The sequence below is a fragment of the Micromys minutus genome (assembly GCF_963924665.1).
Source record: "Micromys minutus genome assembly, chromosome: 6".
NCBI lineage: Eukaryota > Metazoa > Chordata > Mammalia > Rodentia > Muridae > Micromys > Micromys minutus.
Window position 1 is genome coordinate 18624927 of NC_137975.1, and position 13013 is coordinate 18637939.

Sequence of the window (13013 nt, forward strand, 5' to 3'; positions counted from 1 at the left end):
TCAACCAACCTTCCAGTCAATCTAGAAGCTTCTGTTCTGACACCTGAAGTATCTTCTATCAACAACTGATCTTTGGCCCGTATCATTTCTCCAAGATTACTTATGAGGTTGAATTATACATTCAATAATACAGACCAGGGCACCGTACAATCTCTGGAGGAAAGAAATTCTGTTTTGCTATTTCTCTTCCTGAGAGACTCAAATACACCTCTTCTAGATACTCGGGTAAAAGTGGAAGCCAAAATAATTGTCTCGTGGTCTCTGAGCTCTGGAAAAATGGAAGGAAAGCAAGCTAGTCCTTTAGGGTTAGCAGCTGGCTCAGTGGGGAAAGAGCTTTTAGTACACACTGAAGACCCTGAGTCAGAATTCACAGTGGCCATGTAAAACCTGGGCATGGCAGAGCATGTACCTGTGACTCCAGCACCTGAATGCAGAGACAGGGGGATTGCTGGGGTTCTATGACTAGCCAGTGTGACCTATGCAGCAAAGTTCATATTTAGTAAGACCAAGTCTCAATTAATCAGGTGGAAAGCTACTAATGAAATACCCACTATCAAATGATAGTCTCCATGTGTGCACACATCTGAGTACACCTGGACACATCTCTCCTATCCACCCTCTACATCTAAGTGACTCCTTTTAAGGTCACATACAGGAATATGCAGAGCTAGATCTTAACAATATTTTTTTAATCACTCCTATATTCCTGAGCAAAAGGAATAAGAATAAGAATAAAATAAGACTAAAAAGTTGTGGCTTTTCATTCAAATTAAACAAAAGTTACCCATTCTAAATTATCCATTTCATGTCTCTCTCTCTCTAAATTAAAAAGGGACATGTTATCATCATTTGCTGTGTGCACACTGCAGAGTTTGTCAAATGCACATATATCCATGGGACCGTCCTGCTTAGAGTTTTTCTTTCAACTGCATGGGAAATGTTTGTGTTCTTTATTTTCCCACATAAATCTACAAGATGCCTTTTCCTTGGGGCTCTTTAATTTCAAACAAATGACACTAGGTTCCTAGCTGCTACACTGATATGTGTTGGTCTAACACAAGTAGAGCAGAGCAAGGCAAATGTCTTCAGACTGGTGACATGGTTACACGTGTCTCCCGCACCTCCAACCCTATCATTTCAGAATTTGAGGTATTGTATAAATTTATTTAATGTAGATGTATTTTTCTTGTGTGTGTATGTATGTGTGAATGTACATTTACATAGTGTGTGTGTGTGTGTGTGTGTATGTGTGTGTGTGTTAAGACTAAAATACAACCTTCTCATGAACTATTCACCTTGCTTTGGGGGACAAGCTTCCTCACTGGGCTGGAACTCATCATGTGGTTTCGGCTGGCTGGTCACTGAGCCCCAGTGATCCACCTGTCTCTGCCTGGTCTGCAGTGAAAATACAAGGGCATGTTGCTGCCAAATCTAATCTTTTCATGTAGGTTCCAGGGACTGAGCCAAGGTCCTCATGTTTGAGTGACAAGTTCTTTACCAGCTGATTCATCTCCTCAACCCCCAGCACTGCAACCTTTGAGTCATCTGTGATCCTTTTCTACAATGTATTTCAGTACAGTCTTTTGGGTACCTAATATCCATCATTAAAGCAGGGGTATTTTCCTAATTATAGTAGAAGGCACATTTATACTTCCATGGATTAATCTAGCAATTGTCTATAATGTTCTTCATTGGATTAAGTATAAATAAAACTAGACATGACCTTCTCATCATCCTTGGTGTAGTTGAGTCCTCAAATGCTTTCTTGGCCCTAGATGACCTTTGTTCAAACACTAGGCATCCCTAAACACAAAAGAAGCAGCCACACACATATCACCCAAATAAAGTCTGCTATTATCCTGGGAAGGCAGTGATGTGTCTCCCTAAGTGGCTTCAGAAACATGAAGGCTGAGCACGCCCTTACTCCTTAAAGTAGGTTCTGCTGTGGATGTTAAGTAATCCCTTGGTGTGTGGTTTAACCTGCCATCTTCTTCAGGATGGTCCAGTGCTGACGTAACTACTGAAGCATGAGCCAATGCCCCGCTTCGTTATCCTTTGTGCTGAGCAGAAGGAGTGGCTTAGGGGCTAGACTCTAATCTTGGTTAGGGACTAGAACTGTCTGACTCTCTCAAACAATCTCTGGTGAGTAATTTGGAAAATGGCTGTGGAGGGGCAGGCATGGATATTTCACTTTGCTGAGGACATAGATATGACTTAAAAATTTAGCACAAGGGTTTAGAGTGGGAGAAGCAATACATAGCTCACTACTCTGGTCTCCTGTTGCTTCCGAGAGGAATCTAGGAGCTGTTGCAGAGTTAGCATAAAGTACTGTTTACGTTCATTGCTGGTATAGACCTCGGAATTCTGTCTATACATACAGCTAATCCCCCAGAGATAGCTTCTTTATCTCCCGGAGGGATTTAAACAAACTAAAGTTCCTGTTCCATTCTGTGTTCACTGTTAAAGATTCGTGTGGAGAAAGTTTGCATGTTGCCAATTAAAATCTCCCTCCCCAGTGGAGGTCTATGATTAGACCAGAGGCAAGGCATTTAATACTCATGTCTCCTTAGACCCCGTCCATTAACCCCATGACTAAAGAGGCATCCTAACTCTTGAAGAGGTGGAATAATATCCCGAGAGCCAAGATCCATGGGATGAAAATCTCAGGACTCTGGGGGAGTCGGAGCCTGATGCTAAACATGATTAACTCTTGTGCGCTGCACCTCTACTTTGAAAGTACAAGCCAACGTTTTCAATAGAGCATTCCAAAGATCTCTCCTCATGGCTTCTGATGGATCATTTTAATACTATTTTAGACATAGAGACAGAAAGACACAGACATGTAATAAATAAATAAATAAATAAATAAATAAATAAATAAATAAATGCAAAAGCTTTTTATAAAATAAAAAAAAAACATTTTCACATAGTCTGTATTTTGTACTTTTCTATATCTGTGAAGGTTTGAGGTCAAAGTATGGGAATCAGCTCTCTCCTTCTCCTGTGAGGGTCCTAGAAATGGAACTCAGGTCATTGAGCTTACAGCAAGCACCTTTACTCACTGAGATGATCTAAAATTAATTCTGTGGTAGGGAAAGAATTCTTTCCTGGAAGGAAACTTCTTTAGAAGCATGGATACCAAAAATTCTACCAGAAACTGTAAAATGACATCACCCTTGCAGAGAGCATGGATGAATGAATATGTGGGACGAGGGTATTTTTACTTCAGTCTTCATTTCCTTTGGGAAATCCAGAGAATGAAAGCAAGTTACACTAATTCTAAATATTCTTTTTCTTTCAGAGTAGGGACAACAGATAAACCAAAGAGCAAAGAACTTCTAATTTTCAAGAATGTTGTTAAAAACCCTTTGATGGCTAGAAGGGAGGGGCCTCCAGGCTCTTCTAAAAGTTTCTATGCACGTTGTTCAATGCATCAGTCTTGCAGGGACCGTGCATCCTGGGAAGCAGAAGTTAAGCGCTTTCCCAAGGCAAACAGTTTGTAATCAATATTTTATAGATTCCTGGAATTAGTTATTGAGGCTTCACCTACCCTTCGGAAAAGTGAGGGTGGGAAACAAAATGAAACAAAACACCCTAAAATTTTAGTCTGAGGAGATGACTCACCCAATAAACTATTTCCCATGCAACTAAGATAAGGTGAGTCTGGATCAGAGGAACCAATGGTAGAAAGCCAGGCAAGGTGTCATACGTCTGCACCCTCTGCACTATGGAATTGGAGACCAGTGGATCCCTGGAGCTCACTGAGTTAACAGCCCAGTCCAACTGAGGAGTTCCAAGCCAACGAGAGACACTGTCTGAACAAAGACACGATTGACAGTACCTCAGGAACATCAACTGAGATTTCTGCCCTTTTAAAACAATACCCTATAAGCATGCCCACAGGCCAATCTGATGGAAGGACTTCTCATTTGAGATTCCCTCTTACCAGGTGACACCTGCTGTTGTCAATTGACAAAAAACTAAGCAGCATGCTTGGTGAACCCGTCTATCCAAACTGAGCTCCTCCAGCCCACCCATCTCCACCTCCCCAGCACTAGGATCACAAGAACACCTCCATGCCGCCCTTTCCATGTAGGTGTTAGGAATCAAGCTCAGGCTCTTCTGCTTGTTTAACAAGCATTTCTTCAGCCTGAACTTTTGATTTCTTACAGTAGATTTAGAGTGTCTCAACTGTGCTTTATAATATACAAAGGAAAGACCTTAAACATTATCTGGTGAGATACTGTAAACCTGTTAAACCTGTTTTGTTTAGTTATTTTCAGTAAATTCTTCAAAGTTTTGTATGACCCATCTTATATAATACCATCACACAGTATTTTGGATTATGAAGTGACTAGAATAAATGATATTTGCTAAGTATATATTTCCATAAATACAATATACTACACTACACACAATTCATGTTTTCTTAGTGCTTTGAACTCTGGAACAGAAGTTGTCCTAGTGACCTTACTTATCAACAACTTGACACAGTCTAGACAAATATAGAAGGCATGTCTTGAGACTGAGGAATTACCTGCACCAGATTAGCTAGCCCATGGGAATTTCTGTGAGGAACTCTTGATTGTTACTGTGGGCAGCACCATTCCCTAAACGGGTAGTACTGGGCTGTATAAGAAAGCTGGGTAAGGATGAGCTTGTGAGTGAGCCAACCAACAGTGTACCTTTGTGATTTCTGCTTCAAGTTCCTGACCTTACACCCCTCAGTGAGAGAACTGGAACTCAATTAAGCTAATTCCTCTGCTAAGTTGCCTCTGATCATAGAAAGCTAGAATGGCAGCTAAAGTGATAGTTTCTTTCTACCGATAAAAGAACTCAGTCTGACTACTATCCACTTGCTAGCTATGAGAAGCTAGGATGAAAGTACATCCTTTAGTCTCCTCTTTCCATAGTTGTGAAACCGCACCACTGCCACTGTTCGTGCACATTTCACACGTGGCTTGAAAGAATAATTTCATGCCATGAATAGTCATGAGTTCAACTTGTAGTTTCCAACTGTCTATGAATTCTAAACTCTCAACTTGAGGCTACAAATGGATAAAGATTTTTTATCAGCTGTTGGAGATATTTTCCACTATTATTTCTTATGATCTTCCTTGTCAATCAAAGATATTTAGGCAAATCAGAAATAATAGAGGTTATAAAAAATCATCACATATAAAAACTACTTTCATCTTAATGTTAGTGCTCCAAATGAGAACAAATTAAGGCAGAAAATCAAGACTGTGATTTGACACTGACTAATATACATGTCATGTGGGTGACTTTAGGGTTTTATTTTTAATTCTGTGTATTCAGGGATAATGCCTGCACATAAATGCAATGAATCCAGAAACCACAGAAACTATAAAAGGATGCTGGAGCCCCTGAAGTTGGAGGTATAGGCACGTTTGAGGTGTCCGATATGGGTGCTGACAACCTAATCCAGGTCCTCTGTATAAACAGCAAGTGCTTCTAACTGCTGAGCAACTTCTCCACACCCCATCCATGTTTTAAGGTCAAGTAGAAAAGTACAGAGGAAAAAAGACTTCATTTATACTTAAGAGGGCTTAGATTTAGTTGTAGATTTTGATTCCATCTATTTCTTTATATAAAGCCATAAATGTTTGCCTTTTCAAAAAGAATCTGCTAGTACCAAAGAGATTGAACCTAAATGTCTGCTATTGTTGGATGGCTGCATTTGAGCTCCACAAATTGCTTTATAATTCCACATCTCAAAAAAAAACAGGTAATAGAACTATTTCTATGATATACTAAGACAGGTGATAAGACTATTTCTATAATAAACTAAGCAGGATCCCAAAATAACATATCTACCTTGAGGGTGATTACAATACATTTTTGTGTCATTGCAGATGGTTAGGAAACAAGTAAAACCTAAATACTAGTAACTTCCATCATGAAGCTAAGGAAACTATAATATTTTCTGTGAGTATATATGCCTGTGTAAATGTTCTTATGTGCTCACTGTCTGAGATAGAGTCTCACTGGCCTGGAAATCTCCAGCTAAATATATTCAAGTACTTGACTCTAAAATTATAACATCCTTATATACAATTTTAGTACATCGGGTAATGTGAGGAGCCACAATAGAGGGCCCACCACCCTAAGATAATTGTAGCAGTCACCAATCATTGGTACAATAAAAACATGATGGGTCTATGACTCAGGGGTGTGTTTGTCTAATTTCAGACACTCTGGTTATGTTCAGGTACATGATACAAGGTTATTCCCAAGATTCCCCATAGCATAGTGTTTATGTGATTCGTGAGTAAAGTATTCACAAAACCTGATCATCAGCAGAAAGGACTTTACATGGCAATCCCTGACACTTGTCTTTTCTTTGAAGTTCTGATGCTACCATAGACCACGATAAACCCTCCCACTTCAAGTCTGGCAAGTAAAGGTCCGTTTGTAAAACAAAATCAACTGTAATTGCACAATTTAGTATAGAGTGCAAAATCGATTCTTGGTCTTCATCTTTTTCATGATACCCTTTTACATTTCCTCAAGGGTAGTCACTCTGACCATTCAAATGCCATTTTTACTCTTGGTTGTTACTCAGAGACAGGGACATTATTGATCTTCTGACATCATACCTAAGGCTTTATTGCTCCAAAAAAGAACAATATGGAAAAGTGTGCACACAAAAGTCTGCTCTCTTAGCATGTTTGAAATGAGATTTTTGACTCAGCCATATCTGAGACCAATGAGTTTCATTAACTACCCCTTTCCCATGCATGTTATTACTGGTTCAAAGAGAGAGCAACCCATACTCCTCCACAGTGATGCATACAAAATACATTTTAATACTTACTGTCCAAATTAAACTCAAAATTTTCTTTTATCAGAAGGCAGCCATTATTGGTGCTGTACATTTTTCTCTTAAAAGACAGAGCAAAGGGAATATTCTACACAATGAGGTTAAACGTAAGTTTACAAATGTCACTTTTGAAATATGCTTTCGAGTAGATCTATACAAAACTACAACTTAAAATTGCTAGTTTTCCTTATGCTTTAGTTTACCAAAAAACAAGCAGAAAACAAATAATTATGAAGGTTGTAGTTCCCCAAACGAATCCTGTTAATATCGAATTCGCTAATAAGCAAAGTACTGGTGGGTGAGAGACGCAGTTTGGTGGTCAGCATTTGCTGTACAAGCGTGAGAACCAGAGTTTAGATCTCCAGGGAAACCATGCAAAGGTTGCTACAGCCCCACTGCAAGCTGCTTAATGACACCGGTCATAACAGCACGTTCTGGGTTTGCCTGAAAGAGCAATGAAGATGATTCCTAACATCGACTGTAGAACTCCACATGCACAACCATGCATGTCCTGCTGAATGTAGGAAAATATTTAGCACTTTATCCAAAACCAGAACTATTTTAGTAGGGTCAGTACAGAGGAAAAGGCCCTGCCTTCCAAGAGGTAAAATGAACACATGCATAAATGAATACATGGGTATAGGAGCTTCTTTTCCTCTTCCCCCTGGGACAAGGGCAGCAGACAGGACGAGTCTCATGTTGCATGCAAGATGTAATAATGGACTAGCAAATGTAATTCAAACTTTAAGAGTTACTGACATCGTAAGAAAAGGAATCTAAACAGCATCATGGGAACAAAAAAAAAAAAGTACACTCATAAGACCCTGAAAAAACTAACTCAAGACATCACAGCCATCTTTCCAGTCTATTCCCAGAGGACCCAGGAATGACTAACTGACTTGGGAGGTTCAAATGCATAGTACAATTTCCGTTCCAGGGTGCTTGGACAAATGTCTCAGACTACTTTCCAAGCCTAGAGTCAGAGCCTGCCACATAAAACTCAATCTCAGCATGAAAAAAATATTGCACAGAAGCCTTCCAGGATAAACCTTCTCAAGAGAAGAAGCTGAAACCAGACCACTTTTTATCAAAGAAAAGCTTCAGTGATCTTCGACTAGGGAAGTTAGCAGAGAATTTGTGTCTACTTTCTGACATAGTCTAAGTTTGCCCTGTGGCTTTCCCACCTGTGTGCTCTGGGCAAAGCCGAAACCTGAGGACAGATTCTCAGCTGTTTCTTTGCTTTAATTATAAAATGTCATTCACTAAGTAGGATAAAATATTTTAATATGAGCTTTTTAAATTTGTACAATGCATTTTGATCATTTTTTCTTGTAGTCTTTTTATACTGTTAAATTTTTATGTAAATTTAGATAAATAATATAATAATTTAGATACACGGGTATAAAATTTACTATCCAAATAAAACATACACTAATGATAAATCATAAATTTACTTTAAAGCTAATTCTATAAAATGAAATAGATGTATACTTTAATCAGTTATTAAAGATATAAGTAAATTTCAAACTTATATGAACACATTATGAGATGAATGTGTTCAATTTTTACATAAGCAATTAAGTCTTGGCTGAATATTTGAAAGAAACAAAGCAACTTCAACATTTTTCATAATCGGTTGATACTTTATTTTCATAACTGTCAATTTTATGAATAGCATTATATATTCATATAAATGCATAGTGCAAAAAGGCAGAAGTATGTCTAGGACTATTACTGAAACTGCTGAATTTCTGTCCAAATCACACGCTAAAATTCATCTAGCAGATGATTTTATGGAATTCAAGTTAGCAACTTAAACAGCAATCTACAGATCAAACATTCTAGCATGATACAGTCTAAATATACACTAATTTGTTGCTTCTGTGCTGTGGGAAGTAGGAAAATATTAAGCAATTTTAGTTCTTTGAGAACATGAGAAAAACCCTACCACATTTCTCTAAGATCATAAAATGAAACGTACACTTAAGACACCAACTTCTAACACACACTGCTCTGGAACCTGAACCATGGCCTTGTGCACAGCAGCACTGCATAGCATGGCACAGGGGAAAGTGTGCAGTGGACTCTGAACACAGCCTGCAGCACAGGGGCATGATGCCAGAAATGCCAGGAAGTCATCGCCCGCTTCTCACTGAATCCATTTCTGGTCACTGGACATCGGAGAGCTGTGCCTGCTTCCAACTGTTTATACAAAGTGAACCCTCCTGGGATCGTGACTGACAGTTTAGGAAGCTGGGCTTTCCCAAACTCTGGTGGGGAGCTTGAGCACATCGGTAGTTCTGGAACTAAGTAGAAGGGGATGTATTTGATCAAATTCCCTGTTCCGTGGTCAAAGCCAGTCACAAGAATTAAGCTTGTGAGTTAAAATGCTTGCCTTGAATGCCCAAGATCTGGGTTCAAAACTCATCACTGCACACATGACCCTTTCTTCAGTTCCAAAGCTATGGAGGTTACTTCCTGAGTCAAGGAAGATTGGAGTGTGAATTAACTCACCGCCAGAGACTTCTGTGTTGCTCCCTGAGTTGTACCAGCAAGTGTTCGACGCATTTGTTAGAGTCCATATAGTCCTGGACAAACAGATAAATACTACAGGTTCATGTCTATTCACTGAAAATTTCTAAACATTATCGAGACATAGTTTCCAGTGACATTAGCTTATTTCACCAACTTGCCATGCAAAATACAATTCCACGCAGGAGAGATGGGAAGGTGGCTTTCTGGATAAATGAGGTCCCAAGTCCAACTCCCAGAACCTATGTTTAAAGAAAGTACATTGTGGTGACCTGTGTCTATAATCCTAGCTCTGCAGAGACAGCTACAGATCACTGGATCTTGCTGGTCAGCCAACCTAGACTTGATGAGTTCTAGACTAATGACAGATTCTGTCTATAAAACCATGGTGATGGTGCCCTGAAGAAGAAAACTGGGGCTGGCTTCTGGCATTCATGTGTGTGCACATGTGCATGGAAATCCACTGCATGGATTTCCGCCCCTATGCTCTATGGCTACATCTCTATCTCTCAAAGAAATATTTCCACACGATAACCCTTTGGTGCCCTTTCCTAAGTCTCGAAGTCCAGGCCTCTGGTTCACATGCTCAGTCATTTGAACGTAGCAGCATTTCTTGGCCTTGGGTGATAGATTCTATAAACAAACTTCCAAAGTGAATCTGGGGTTTACTGAATCAGTGGGAAACTCCTCTGACTTTCCAAAAGCCAATACTTCATACCTATCAACCTGTGCTTTACTGAAAAACTCAGGAATTGATGCTCACACAGTTAGAAGTACTGTGTGTGTGTGTAGAAACCTTGGATTTACAGGTCTTGGGGATAGCTGTTTTGGGGATAGCCATTTTCAAGTAAGAATAAACTCACAGATCATTTTACATTTTCCATGAATGTATTCTCTTTCCTTCTCAGATATACATGTAACTTGTAACTATGTTTGTGTGGGTTTAGTGAAGCAAAGCGTGCCCTCTTCTATGAAGACATGATGCAGAAGAGGCTGCCATTCATCCAAAGTATGAAGGATACATTTGTTTAAAATCACATACATATAGTTGGGTCTTTGTGTGTGCCAGTGCCACTGTCACTGTGGCGTTGTGGCACAATGTCAGACAGAGTGTGTGACAAGCCAGCATCAGCATCGCTGTTTCCTCTGTGGATTGCTTTGGATGCCCAAGGTCTTACTGCCTCCGTGTAAATTTAAGATTTTGAGAATTTGATGGGAACTGGATTGAATCTGAAGATCCATTTGGTAATATGACATTTTGTGTTAATCCTGTCAAACCAGGAACATGTGAAACCTTTTAATCTTCTAGTGGTTTTTTGAGTTTTTCTTCTCCTAAAATTTGAAGCATAGAGGTCTTTTGCTTTCTTGATTGCTTGTGTGTAATTAAATTAGAAATAAAGATTATGAGAGGAGAAGGAGAGACCTTCAGAGAAAAGCAGGGAAAAGGGATGGAGGAATATCTGACATGACAGGAAACTTGCAGAGAGAAAGGGACCAGCAAGAACAAGACATGAGGATGGGGAGGAAGCTGAGGACAAAGAACACACTAGAACTATGTATAATGAGACCCACGCTAGAAATGCCATAATTAAACCCATTACTCTGTTACTGTGATGACTTTAAAAGATGTATAGTTTTGGTTGTGTGTGTGTGTGTGTGTGTGTGTCTGTGTGTGTGTGTATGTGTGTGTGTCTTTCTCTGTCTCTCTCTCTCTGTCTCTCTCTCTCTCTGTCTCTCTCTCTGTGTGTATGTGTGTGTGTGTCTTTCTCTGTCTCTCTCTCTCTCTCTCTCTCTCTCTCTCTCTCTCTGTGTGTGTGTGTGTGTGTGTGTGTGTGTGTGTAGGAGCATGTGCAGATGAGCACAGTGTCTGCAGAGACCGGAAAAGAACAATGTATCCAACTTAAGTGGGTGCTGGGTACCACACTCAATGCCTCTCAACAAGCAATACTCTTCACCACTGAGTCAACTCTCCAGCCTCCAAACCCATTACTTTGCATGCTATTTTAAAAATTAATTTAAAGACTGTATATAGATTTGTGTATATGACTAAAGTTATGTTTTCAAAACCCTTGTCTGAAAAAAAAATGAAGAGTTTATTTTTCACATGAAATTCCTATAGAAAAGTCTATTAACTGTGAAACCTGTATCCTGAATATGTTATTTCTGAATACATGGTCCATAGTTGATAGTGCTTCAGTTGCTAGCATGCTAATGGAGTACATAAAAACCTGTGCTACTGTTTCACTCTGGATTTATTTTCTTTTCCTGACTGAAGATCTAACCTGAAAGTCGCTGTTCCTCCCTTATAGCTGAATAGTATGCAGTGATTTCTCCATTAAAGGTGTGGGGCAAACTGAGGCTTTATTATATAAGTTATAAGAAATACTAGATGCTTTGGTTAATACTGATATTTCTCTTTTTGAAGTACAGATTCATTATTAAACATTATACATAATCTATCATGATTCATAGCTTCTACAGTGATATTTAATATGAAGATGGAATGCAGCTAAGAGTTGAGCTGAAGACATTAAAAGATTCCAGACCTTGGATCTACTCTGGTAGACATGAAGGTGCCTTACTACCTTTCCAAAAATATTTTAGCACATAAATATAAGGCATTTTTATAGTGTGATATGTCTCTATCTAAACATTTATTACTTAAGACATTAAAATTCTGTAACACTTAGATAAAGAGTCATATGCCTGATGAATTAATATGTATTTTTCACGTGACTATAGAGTAAATCATTAAATCCAAAGTTCTCAACCTATGAGTTGTTACCCCTTTGAGGATCATGTGGTTTTCTGAATGAAAATGACAGCCAGAGGCCTAAAGGGAGTGGCAGTACTAGGAGGTGTGGCCTCATTGGAGTAGGTGAGGCCTTTGGAGAGTGCTCATTGGGGGCAGGCTTTGAGGTCTAAGATACTCAATCTAGACCTAGTGTGGCTCAGTTCTTTCCTGCTGCCTACAGCTCAAGATGTAGCACTCTTAGCATCTTTTCCAGCACCAAGTCTTCCTACCTGCCACCATGCTGCCTACCATGATGATAATGGACTAAACCTCTGAACTCCAGTTAAGTGTTTTCCTTAGAAGAGTTGCAGGGGCCATGGTATCTCTTCACAGCAATAAAACCCTAAGACAGGCCACAAATATTTACATTATAATTTATAACAGTAAATAAATCCAGTAACAACAAAAATTTTCTGGCTCAAAGATTTAAATTCAGATCCTGCTTTTGATCTTATTAGCTGTGTTCTCCTGGATACATTGCTTACTTAACCTCTCTATGTATTAGCTTCTTTGTCTCTGTCAGAAGGGGGAAACCTTGCTTGTAATGGTGTTATAAGGACTAGATGGTTTAAGTAAGAATATACCATCATGTATGTATGTATATATATATATATATATATCTCTTCTCAGAGCACTGCCTACCTCCTCTGAGAAAAGCAATCATTCACAAGAGGAAGACGCTGCCTTGGTGACTTCCCTTCCAGACCAGAGCCTCAGGATTTTTCTATTCATGGAGCGTGTGAACTAAAGTTTTCTGGAGAAGCTGAGCCAGTATCAAGGCTCCTGTAGATGGATCGACCTTTACTGATTAGACTTCAATGACTGCAAAGATGAACTCAAACA

The 13013-nt window shown here is 39.2% G+C and overlaps 1 protein-coding gene across 1 annotated transcript in view; it reads right to left on the reverse strand.

The window, feature by feature from the left end:
• NCKAP5 (NCK associated protein 5) overlaps window positions 1–13013 on the reverse strand; it is a gene marked incomplete at both ends in the record, with an annotated part of 755695 nt that overhangs the window by 592563 nt on the left and 150119 nt on the right. Inside the window, one exon of the mRNA XM_080918408.1 lies at window positions 9359–9432. Within this exon, the coding sequence (XP_080774534.1) occupies window positions 9359–9432 (74 nt within the window). The remainder of the gene's footprint in view (window positions 1–9358; window positions 9433–13013) is intronic.